This window comes from Cimex lectularius, unplaced genomic scaffold, assembly GCF_000648675.2.
Source record: "Cimex lectularius strain Harlan isolate CLEC.00 unplaced genomic scaffold, Clec_2.1 scaffold12, whole genome shotgun sequence".
In the NCBI taxonomy this organism is placed as follows: Eukaryota; Metazoa; Arthropoda; class Insecta; order Hemiptera; family Cimicidae; genus Cimex; species Cimex lectularius.
Genome location: NW_019392875.1, coordinates 1,640,543 through 1,652,598, shown reverse-complemented (window position 1 = coordinate 1,652,598; position 12,056 = coordinate 1,640,543). Strand labels below are relative to the sequence as shown.

Sequence of the window (12,056 nt, the reverse complement as noted above, 5' to 3'; positions counted from 1 at the left end):
CAAATCTGTTTGTATAAAAAACAAACAATAAGTGGCCCTGAAAAGATCGAGGAAAACATCAAAATTCTAACCCGACTAAAATATATATATTACTCCATTTATCTTTAATTAATTATTCTTTTTATGTAAGGTTTTGGTTGAGATAAAAATGTCAGGGTCAAGCGGGATTCGAACCCACGTCCTTCGGCTAGATACGTCGCTGCTCTACCACCTGAGCTATCGTGACTTCGATTTACTCGGACACCAACTTCCCACCTCAACCCTACCTTTTTTTAATTGTCCCTCCTTTTAGCCATTTTTCAAATGGTTTTAAATTGTATACATACTTTCTGTTTTATGGTTACGTGATGCCTAATCGAAAGCAATTGTACTGAAATTTTTTTAACTCAACTAAAAATCTTAATTAATTAAAATATATTTATTGGTCAAGCGGGCCACTAAAACTAGTGAAGTAAAAAATATAGTTCACTTATACCAGATAACAGGCGTATATTGTTAAGGTTTTCTAACATTTTTATTTCTTAAATTCACTAATTTCGTGGTCCGCTTGACCAATTAATATATTACAATTAATTAAGGTTTTTAGTTGAGATAAAAAAGTCAATGGCACGAGCGGGATTCGAAAAATGGCAAAAAGGAGGGAAAATTCAAAAGGTGAGGTTGAGATGGGAAGTTAGTGTCCGAGTGGATCGAGGTCACGATAGCTCAAATGGTAGAGCAGCGGCGTATCTAGCCGAAGATCGTGGGTTCGAATCCCGCTCGTGCCATTGTCTTTTTTATCTCAACTAAAAACTTTAATTAACTGAAATTTTTATTTCTATTTAAATACAACAATGCAAACAATAAAATAATTATATTACGTATTTACATAAAAAAATGAAAATCATGTCTCAATACAAAAGAAAAATGAGAGCATAGATACTATAGAGAAATATCTGATTAAGGGCTAATGTTGAAGGAAGAGGCGGCGATTAATCTATTGCATCTATGTATATGTACATATCTGTATACGTATTTTCTTTTGTAAATATTACATTAATTGACCACTTTTCTACGCATGAATAATTTAGAATTGATAAAAAAAAGCTAATTTAAATGTTACTGCCAGTTACTTTTATTGCAGTAACAACTGAATTTGCTTTTTCTACAAGACCATACCGTGATCAGTGTTATTATTTCTGATTTCTTATGTTTAACACTCTTCCCTATTTTTTTTCACCATCCTCTTTCTTCTTCTTTGTCACTAACTGCGGGACCTAGGGACATTTATATATTTTTGTATTTAAATGTTATGAATGATATATTCGTCTGTCGTACGTTACGTTCTCGTTTTTTATTTCTCTCACACTTTTTCCCTCTTTCTGTTCTATCTCTCTTTCCGTTTTCCTACCTGTACACTCATCGGATTTACTATTTTTATCAAAGGAATGTGGCAAACTGTGTTAGGAGTCAAAAGACTTTGTTTACTTCTCGACGGAAATTAGTCAAGTATTGAAAAGGTCACAGTGACAAGACTGTGGATAAGTTTTGTACGAATGACACTTCTGTTTATTCCAACTATCTTCCTTCCCAAATTTGTATGAGTTTTTCTTTAAAACCTTCTAATGTATGAATTGTTTACAGAATGTTATCAAACCACATTGTGCATTTGAAACTACCTTTAACGAGATAACAATGTTTGGTGACTTATTATAGACGTAATCATTTAATAAAGACTATGAAGAAATATATAATTTGTTTTGTATCGGTTTTCAGTTATTTTAGATTTTTTTATGTAAATCAATTTATTTACCTGCACGTAGGTGGACGTCTCTGCTGATGATGGTACCGACCGAATTTGTCGCTGTGCAGCGGTAGATGCCGGCGTGAACGTCCTGCCGGTAGAGTTCCGGAGGGAACGGAACGAGGAGGAGTGTGCCGTTGGGCAGAAGGCGGCGAACGCCCGGCAGCTCGCCCAAAGGCGAACCGTCCAAAGCCTGCCACGAAATGGTCGGCTGTGGGCTGCCTGTGGCAGTGCAGTCCAGTCGGCCTCCGGAACTGTTTGAAAACTCGAGTCTGGGCGGTGGTTCCATTAAAAAGGAAGGCCCTCGCCGGGGGACCTCGTCGTACGTCAGACCCTGACTCCAGCACATCGCACCTGTGAATAACCAAAAGAAAATATTAATACCGGTACACATAGTTTTCTTTAACATTACATAATAACATATTAGTTGGCTTATAATTTATTTGTTAATTAAAATAGATGTGTGAACGAAGTTTGAAATAAAAATTGAAAAATTAATATTTTCTCTTTAACATGCTACTCAAAACGTGGAGGAGGCCCACAAAATTTCGACTTCTCATATTTTCTTCAGTTCGCGGAAGAACAATCAATTTATATTAATAGAACGGTCGTTGATCGGTATGAATCATTTTGTGAGACGGATTTTGGCGTCTCGTCGTCTTCAGAGGTGGCGTTTTTTAATATTTCTTGAAAAAGAATATATTCCTTACAACAGAAAAACTTCTGTACAATTCATTATAGAAAGAAAGGCCGAGTCTAGGAACAGGTTTACATCTTATTTTACTATAAATTGAACGAAAAATTTGAGAAGATAATTAGAATTTTAATTAATTGTACTTTTAATCTAAGTTCTTGGTTGAGATGAAAAAGCAACTGTCACGAACGGGATTCGAACCCACGATCTTCGGCTAAATAAGCCGCGGCTCTTGCCACTTGAGATAGCGTGATTTCTATTCACCCGGACACCCTCCTCATTTCAACCTACATCCTTTCGAATTTTTCCGTCTTTTTTTCATTTTTCATCTGTCAAGCGATAGTGTCAGCTTTCTCTTCATTCACGCCAATAAATACATTCACATCGAGTAAAACTCACGCATTCACTATCGTAAATTTACGCAACTGTTTCGATTACAGACAGTACTCTACTCGTATAATCGATATTCCACAAACCTTGTCCTCCAACGCTTAAACATTCACGCAAATAAACACATTTCCGTGATTGCGTAGTCACTAGAGTTTTTGACATTACCCTAATGACTCCTATATATATATATACAACTACAATATACAAAACTAAATATTCAATTCTATTTTGGTACACCCAAAAATACTCCACTTTTCGCGCTAATAAATGCCTTTGGTCAAATGGATCAAAGGAGAGTCAACCAACCTAGAACCACCAGAATTGCAAATTCCGTAGAAAGTCCAAACATTCGTCTTAGTGAGAGTGAGTGAGTGAGTGAGAGAGAGAGAGAGAGAGAGAGAGAGAGAGAGAGAGAGAGCAAAACAGAGAGATCATTCTATGGCTTTTTCCTTCTTTTCGATTCGTAGGGCTTTCCCTTTTTAGCACTATCCCTCATTATGCCTGATTTCTGCTAATGCTTTGGCCCCCCTTCCGTACAATTTCCCATCTCTGATCGATCTACCATAGAATAGCTCCAGGTGTTTTCTCCTTCCATTTCGGTCTTTTTGGAAGAAAATTAATATGTTTCATAGTTATTAAAAGAAATCTGATAAGCCAGATAGATCACCTGAGAAGAGGTTTTTAATGTTGCATGGAGTTTTTGAACATTGGTTTATAAACAATTGATGTCAAGACATGAAATTGTTTGAAACTTTTTAGGTACTTTTCTTGCCTTTCTTTGTTATATTTTTCGCCACTATTTATAACTTAAATGTGTGATCATGGTTATGACAATACGACCATCTTAGAATAATATTCACACGTTCTGCTAAATTTTTTGACATACATCATTTCGCATTAGTACTCTGTGTGTGTTCTTTTGAGGTGTGTTTTTCCTTTAATCTTTTGTAAAAAAAATTAGTCCTTGGTGTGTGTTTCCTTTGGAATACTTTATTTTTGATTTTGTAGGCTTTTATTTTGTCTTGTGAATGGGACGCTTTGAATAGTTCATTATTTAGAACCATTTCACTATTTTGCATCTATTTTAAAGCTTTCGTCGTCTCCTAGTGGACCATTATGATCTTTCCAATTATAATTTTGTGCAACGATAAACAAAATATTTATAGGTATTTGGGAATATTTTTATTATCACTTTCACACTAATATGACACCACAAGAATGGCACAACATTTTATGCACTGAAGATGAATTGAATAAAGGTCGAAACGTCAGCAAAGAAATTTTTATTATTATTATTATTATTATTATTGGCCTTATGATCTTGCATATTAGCCATGGTACGAATTCTTGTGTGTTCAAATTGGGGGTTATCGGGCAAAAAGGGCCAGAGGCGGCGGTGGGAATCGAACCCACGACCGCGGCGAGAGAGTCTCTCATGCTAACCACTCGGCTACCGCGGTCCCCTGGCAAAGAAATGGAAAACGTATTTTTCTTAACTACCATTCTTGACTACTACTCACGACTTCAACAAATTTTTATTATCATATACCCTCGTTTTGATTTTTAAGTGGGAAGATGATTTTCCTAAAATTAATAATCATGAGTCTTTCAAAAAGATGATATAAGCTGCAGTTACACCATATTGCAAAATTCTTATGTGTTTTGTCCTGTGCTTGAGATTAGTTTTCAGCACGGTGTTTTAGATTTTTTTAATTAATTAACTTTTGTATATTTTTTTTTCTGAGGACCTTTTCAGTCATTAAGCGGCGTTTGTTTCGGCCCCGTACCCCACCGTGGATACCCATCCGATTTGTGAACTAAGAGTAAATGCGTTTTATTTACGGTGCGGGCCTTCCAGGGTGTGTTTCGCCTCATTTCTAAAACGAATGGTGGTAAAGGCGGAAATTGGAAAATATGAGAATGTGGTTTTGTGGCCGTCGCAATATCCCCACCTCGCAATGAAATTGGAAATGGCACCTGAGGTGACACCAGGGGAAAATATGAGGCCTTCTACTCCCCGGCTTATGGAGTACTTCGAAGTTTCCTCATTGTTATCTGTTTTATTCGATTTATGTTCCAATGTAAATTAATTTTTGCGAAAACACGATTTCACGAATAAAATCAACCACGTATTACAATACATAAAATTACGTGAAAGATGAAACGGGAAAAATAAACGAGAAGAACAAAACTTGGTTTCATTTTATTGAAACATTTTTCTTCACCTAAGGAATCGTGCACAGTCGATTGGATGAAAATTGGCAAATTCAATTTCAGGTAGGTGCTATGAGAAGAAACTGCTAAATAGACTTGAAAACAACTTTTGATATAATCAACGAAAGCTCGTCGAGTTTAGTTGTTTCTTCCTTGAGAAAACTGCTTAATTTAAGCAAGAATATCATGATTACAACAGTTCAAACCAATCTGGAATTTTTTTTTAACAATTCATAAAGAAAATATTACATGGATCACAATTAAACCACAAAGAATGTTGGGTCTATCTTTAAGCAGATATCTATATTTAAGTAATAATAAAAACTTTGATAAATAAAACATCTAAGAAAATTTATTTCGCTTATTTAAAAAAAGTTGATGTCTTCTTGTATTTATAAAATCATAAATTGGAGTAAAATGAAGTCTATGTACCCTTATTACTAATTATTGAACATGCTGATGGTTTTAATATAAAAATAAATAAAAAACAATCTTTACAAGTTATATTTTAAGAGACAAATCAAAATAATTTCGAATACATTTTCAAAATAAAAGACTGCTAGAGCAACTGCATTTTGTCTAAAATACATCTATAAAACATTATTTTAAATAATTTGTTTGTCCTTTGTACATATCAAAAAACCTATTCAAAAAATATAGTTATATGGTTTTTTTTGTCACTACATGTACGGTCATTATTGCGGGTTAAGGGTTGAGGACATCTCGAGGTCATCGGCGTTTAAGGAGTCGTGGCATGACCTTGAGATGAGAACGTGTTGAGAAAGTTTGAGCTCTAGTATTTGGTTGTCTCGAGATCTTGTGGAACTTTCTGAAGTGAGAATCAGTTCCTCCTAGAAGATTTCAAAGGTCATTGTGGATAGTGAGTTATCAAAGTTAATGACATTGGAAAGACCTTGTCTGAGGAAGTTTTCTTCGAATGATTTGATACTCTGAATATTGGATGACCAAGAACTCCTGCAGTCGAACTGGGTACGTCAAAAGTTGACGCACTAATATCTTATATACTGTTAGATGACTCTTGACAACCGAAAGAGATATGTACAATTTTTCGCAATTTTCATGGACTTATTTTATCATGTTGTTTCTTAAATCTTGTATTGGATTTCAGACTGCTGTCTATATACAGTTCTGGTATTGGTTGGTATGGTACAGGGCAAGGCTATTTTTCAAAATAAAATTTACCTCATTCCTTCTTGATACACCTGTTTTTGAGAAAATCAAGGTCTTTGTGGATGTTGGATATTGCTTTGAACGATACGGGTAAGAAGGTGGTAAAGGTGGTGCTAACACTGATAGGAAACTCAGCAGGGAATTGGTATTTAGGTTGGCAATGCTAAGAATGATTCCCATTCCACTACCATCTTGCCAATGATTGTGATTATGATGATGGATAATATATATTTTATTACTACATATTTACGATGTATATTTTTTTCCCCATGCAATGTAGCCTGCTTCCTAGTTTAGTTCCTTAGTTTAGTGCAATCGACCAGATCGTTCTCCTAACAAGTAGTAGATCATTGATTGTCATTAAATAAATCACTGACACTCTCAACACGACACCCAATAATGACACATCTACACAGAAAACAAACACTTTGAGTGAGTACAAATAGAAAGATTAAGTTTAAAATTTCGAGCATTGTATAAATTCATTTTTTCACATTGTACATGTATTTGTAAAATGTAAACAATGATTATAAGTCCCCGGCCCTGAAGATGATCTAAGTAAAGATCGAAACGTTGGTACGATAAAGAAAATGTTTTTCTAAAACCTTCGTCACACCAGACCGCATCTCACGATCTCCAAATAATCTTTAATGGTTCTGACGAATTTCGAATCACGCATAAAAGCCAGTAAACGTGCCAGAATTTTCGAGCCTTGAGATTACTTTTATCCCTTGACATGGTTAGCTCTTCCACAATCAGAATTCTATAGAGGATTTTTATAATAAAATATATTAACTTAGCCGACAATAAACTTCACGAGTTATAAAAAAAGTAATTCCTGTCACACAGGTGGGCTTATCCGTTGGGTATCTATCTCAATGAGGCAAAACGTTATAAGGGCAAAATATTCTTCAATTGAATAAATGATCCAGTTCCAGTGGCACCTTTAGTTTACAATTTCATTTTTCATCGTAAAGTCATGCATGGGGTGCGTTGTCAGACTAAGTCGAAGGTAGATCCCTGGATCTCCTCTAATGGTGATTTTCTCGGGAAGACTTAAACATTTCGGACTTAGTTGATTGTCGTTGCTACAATTCCATTCCTTCGTGTTTTTTTCTGTTTTTTTTTTTTTTTTTTTTTTTTTTTAAGGGGGGCTGGTTGTTCCTATTTATTGATTTATTGCATAACCTATAAATCGGATCATCAGTGATTGGCAAATAGTTCTATTGCTCCTCTGATTTTAGGTCTCTCTAACTGTAGTGAGTTTCCCATCCTTGGTAGGTATTGTGTTAGTATGAACTTTGCGTCAAGAACTTTCCATTTTGTCTTTTTTGAATCCACTCTGTGATGGAGGATTCTGTTTTTGTGCTTGTTATCACAAAAATATGTTCAGGGCCCAAAATTCCCTGGTACCCAAGGTATCTTTGTGTTTTCCCAGGTTTTGAGATACATTCACTGATGTTTTATGTGATTATTTTCACGTTGTTAGTTTCTTGCTATACAGTTCTCTGAAGAAATAGTCAGTTAATTTGAATTCGAGAATAAGTTTATCAAAGGTAGCAAGGGTTTACGTTTTCTGAGGATGCCTAAGGACCAGTCAAGATCAAAAGCCTTAGTCACATTCAGGTACGCACCCAAGGAACCCATGAGCAACAAAGAAAACAAAGTAATTTAAATGAAGATAGATTCATATTGGTCATATTATGAATTGCATCAATGAATCCAAATAAATATGGAATTCACTAGTTTTCGTGGTCCGCTTGAGCAATTAATATCTTTCAATTAACTAAGGTTTTTAGTTGAGATAAAAAAGTCAGTGTCACGAGGGGGATTCGAACCCACGACCTTCGGCTAGATACGCCGCTACTCTACCACTTGAGCTATCGTGACTTCGATCCACTCGGGCACCAACTTCCATTGAAAAATAGCAAAAAGAAGGGAATATTCAGAAGGTGGGATTGAGATAGGAACTTGGTGCCCGAGGATCGAAGACACGATTACATAAGTGATAGAGTAGCGGCGTATCTAGTCGAAGGTCGTGAGTTCGAATCTTGCTCGTGACAGTGACTTTTTTATCTCAACGAAAAACCTCAATTAATTGAATTTGGAATATTCATTTAGTCTGTAATCGTATTCATTTTCCGTAATAAAATCATATGCAATATTATTCTAGGCAGGTTATTTTCCAATAAAAATAATGTAAAAATTCGTGGCTTTTATTTGATTTTGGGTTGTAGTTTTAAAATTTAAAAAAATATATATGTTTGACTACTGTTAGACTAAAACAAATTTTACACTAAAAAAACACAAATTTGATATTTTTAAACATTCTCAAACATATATATTTAGACCATTTGTACATACTGTGTTTAAATAACGTGACATATAAGTTTTGTTGTTCCCATAAAACAAAACAGCTAAAGTTCCAGCTAAATTAATCCATGATATTTATTTCTCTGAACCGAGATGATCAGCTCTACGACTGGCGTGTATTTAGCATTTATAAATACACCAGATATTCGAGAAACCGCCGTTTTGCGGGATGAAATATGGATTCTGAATAATGGCTCAGCCCTGGAGAAATTATGGAATGACAATCACGATCGACAACTCCCAGCCAGGCCGTCAAATAAATACAGACAGACATGTTAAATTAAATTTGAATTAGTGAATAGGAAAATGATACGTCATTTGCCATGGATAAATTAAAAGGTTTTTTTAATAGTTTTTATCACAAATTTATTAGTGCGAAATAAAATATGTAGAGAGAGCAAACCGAACGACGATTGTTCGGGGCACCGAATGAAAACTTACGCTTTTTATCATATTAAAAAATCCATGGTGTATTTATGTACACTAATAATTTTGAAACTAAATTTACAATATTTTAACATAATATTTTCTGCGGATAAAGCAAAAAAATGCGTAAGACATATGGGAAGTGAAGGAATGAAGGAAAGAAAAAGAGAACTTTTGATTTTTAGAAAAAGAGGTGAGAAAAAACTATAAGGAGGAAGGAAAAAATTGAGTGAGAGAAAGAGAAAAAGAAAGAGGGGAGAGAGAGAGAGAGAGAGAGAGAGAGAGAGAGAGAGAGAGAGAGAGAGGAAGAAAGGGAGTAGAAAAGTAGATATAAAAAAAGAGAGATTGCTGGCATCAGCTTCTCCCCATTAAGTCACAATAAAAACATTTAAAAAAACGTATATATATGATACTGTTATGACACATAAAGAGGACATTGAACAATTGTTAAAATATTTTAATGATTTACGTCTCAGTTTTAGGTTCACAGGTGAAAATAATAATAAAACATTAACGTTTCTAGACAAGGAGGTAATGAGAAACTATATATTAGATATATAGATATGATTTAGAGATAATTAAGAAAGAATTCAAAACAAACATATATTCTGATAAATTATTCGATAAAGTTATTAAAAACAAAAAATTGCTTTCCATAATAGTACAAACCCTGGCAATGATGAAGAAATAAAATATATTAATAAAAAAAAAATATGACGGTAACAAAATGTATGGGAATGGTTTATGATGAGAGTGTGACAGAAAAGCTAATAAAAATGTGTAAAAAAGAAAAAAATGTTTAAAGACTTTAATTTCTACATCTATGTTGGTAAAAAAAAGTGCTTAATATTTTCGTAATTTTGCGTGGTAAAATGACGCATATCAACATCATCATCAACTTTTTTTTATATATTTCTTGGGTTTCTTTTCAGGAACTAGGCAACCATCAAACTCATTTTCATTTTATTGATATCGATTTCGGAGGCATCAGCATCCCATCATCAGTCTATATAATAAAAACAATGTGAATATTTATACAACTATTATTTGATGATCCTGAGATGCGGTCTGATGTGACGTAGGTTTTAGAAAAACATTTTTTTTAATCGAGTCAACGTTTCGATCTTTATTGAGATCATCGTCAGGCGGATTTACAAACATTGTTTAAACTGTCCAAATACATGTAAGATGTGAAAAAAGTGAATTTATGCAATGCTAGAAATTTTAGATTTATTCAAATTATTTGTACTCATTCGAAGTGTTTGTTTTCTGTGTAGACGTGTCATTATTGGGTGTCGTGTTGAGAGTGTCAATGAGATATTGACGTTTTATGTCCAAGTACGTTGGATTTTGATGGGGTGGGGAAGGTAATCGGGATAGAAAGACATTTTTGTATAAGGAGTTGACTTCTTTGAGATAAAAGGGGTCGACATTGGGAAATAATGGGTAATGGTTCGGTTTGATTATCTTTCAGGATTATATAAGCAGGGATAATTTGGGAAGGGAAAGCTCAATTTTATATATATANTTGTCTAATTTTATACATTATAAAAATATTTTTATAATGTTTTCAAATTTTCTTTTTGTTTATCTTATCATCTTCCAAATTTATGTAAATATTTTCCAACTGTATTAGCTTATATTTATTTTTATTTTTCTAGGATTTTAACATCACCAAAGTTCATAATATGTCCAGTTTTTCTTATATATTGACTGAGACTAGGTTTTTCATTATTACTTTTTATATTTATTTTCTGTAGATTATATCTTATTCTATATCTTTTATATAAAAATTGTATAGTTCTTCTTCTATATGCCCATTTATAAGAATTAAACCAATTTATATTGATTTAATTTTGTTAAGGATTATTTTATCTCGTCGACTGTTTTTAACTTCATGTAGAAATATATATATACATATATATATATATATATATATGTATTTAGAGATAGAGAGAACATGTGAGATAGAGTGAGCGAGAGAGGTGATGATATTAATGTAATTATACTTCATTTTACCACGTAAAATTACGTCTCGTGGACTTTTCTAATAGTTGAAGTAGAATGAGAAAAATGAATAAATAGGAATTGTTTAATCTGTACTGCTGATCGGCATTATATTTTAATTCAATAAATTAAATAGGCGTAACACAATACTACAATGCAATTAATGAAGAACTTTAATTTCTGAATGACACGTAATATTAAGCAAGCTTCAATTAATCAAATTCCATGGAAGTTAATTAGGATCTTCAATTTTACACAATTATGATGTCAAGTATTAATATATTTTTCATGTGATTACGTTCAACTCTGTGTAAGCTTTGTTTGAAATCCTTCCACATCTGTTTCTCCAGGTATGTTTTCATTTCGGGTATTTAAAAAGGCAAACAATCCACGCTAATTGCGGCCAGATCTTTGTCTAAAGTACCTGTATAATTTAAATGATTAATGCCGGTGTCAGTGGAAAAAAAACTTCCCACCGCTTGCATAAAATTAAGCCCTACGTATAATGAATAGCATCTCCCCCGGAGAGTTGTCGTTCATTAATCAGAATTTTACCGGTGGGAAATTTATTACTCGTCCTCGTCAGGGCTCAAAGGAATTTATATAAGAGGCAGGCAGGTGATGAAGCTTCCTTCCGGCAAATTCGCATTGATCCTTTTAGACATTGTGGTTGGCAGAATCTATTATTTACCCAATTGCTCCTATCTGCTTCATTATGTTGATATATTATTTTTGTATTAAAAATTCAGAGATAAGGCTAAGTTGAAGGGAAATAACATTCAATTCTTTCGTCCAGGTCTCCTATGTTATTTATAACTCATTGACCAGCTTCAGGTCTTCACCAGCTTTTCCAGCGGTTCCTTGTAGTAGGATCTTGCTTGTGGTTTTTCTTGTCAGTTGCAAAAACCTCTACCTACATTGACCTTCACAAATGTGTTCTGCGGTCTCTTTCTCTTCCTGGCAGTATCCCCACAGGGT

The 12,056-nt window shown here is 33.9% G+C and overlaps 1 protein-coding gene across 1 annotated transcript in view; it reads right to left on the bottom strand.

Moving 5' to 3' along the window:
- LOC106673888 (Down syndrome cell adhesion molecule-like protein Dscam2) overlaps positions 1-2,134 on the bottom strand; it is a 390,426-nt gene extending 388,292 nt beyond the window's left edge. The window contains exon 1 of the mRNA XM_024228922.1: positions 1,793-2,134. Coding sequence (XP_024084690.1) covers positions 1,793-2,132 — 340 coding nt within the window. The 5' untranslated portion in view covers positions 2,133-2,134. The remainder of the gene's footprint in view (positions 1-1,792) is intronic.
- Between the last annotated feature and the right edge of the window lie 9,922 nt (positions 2,135-12,056).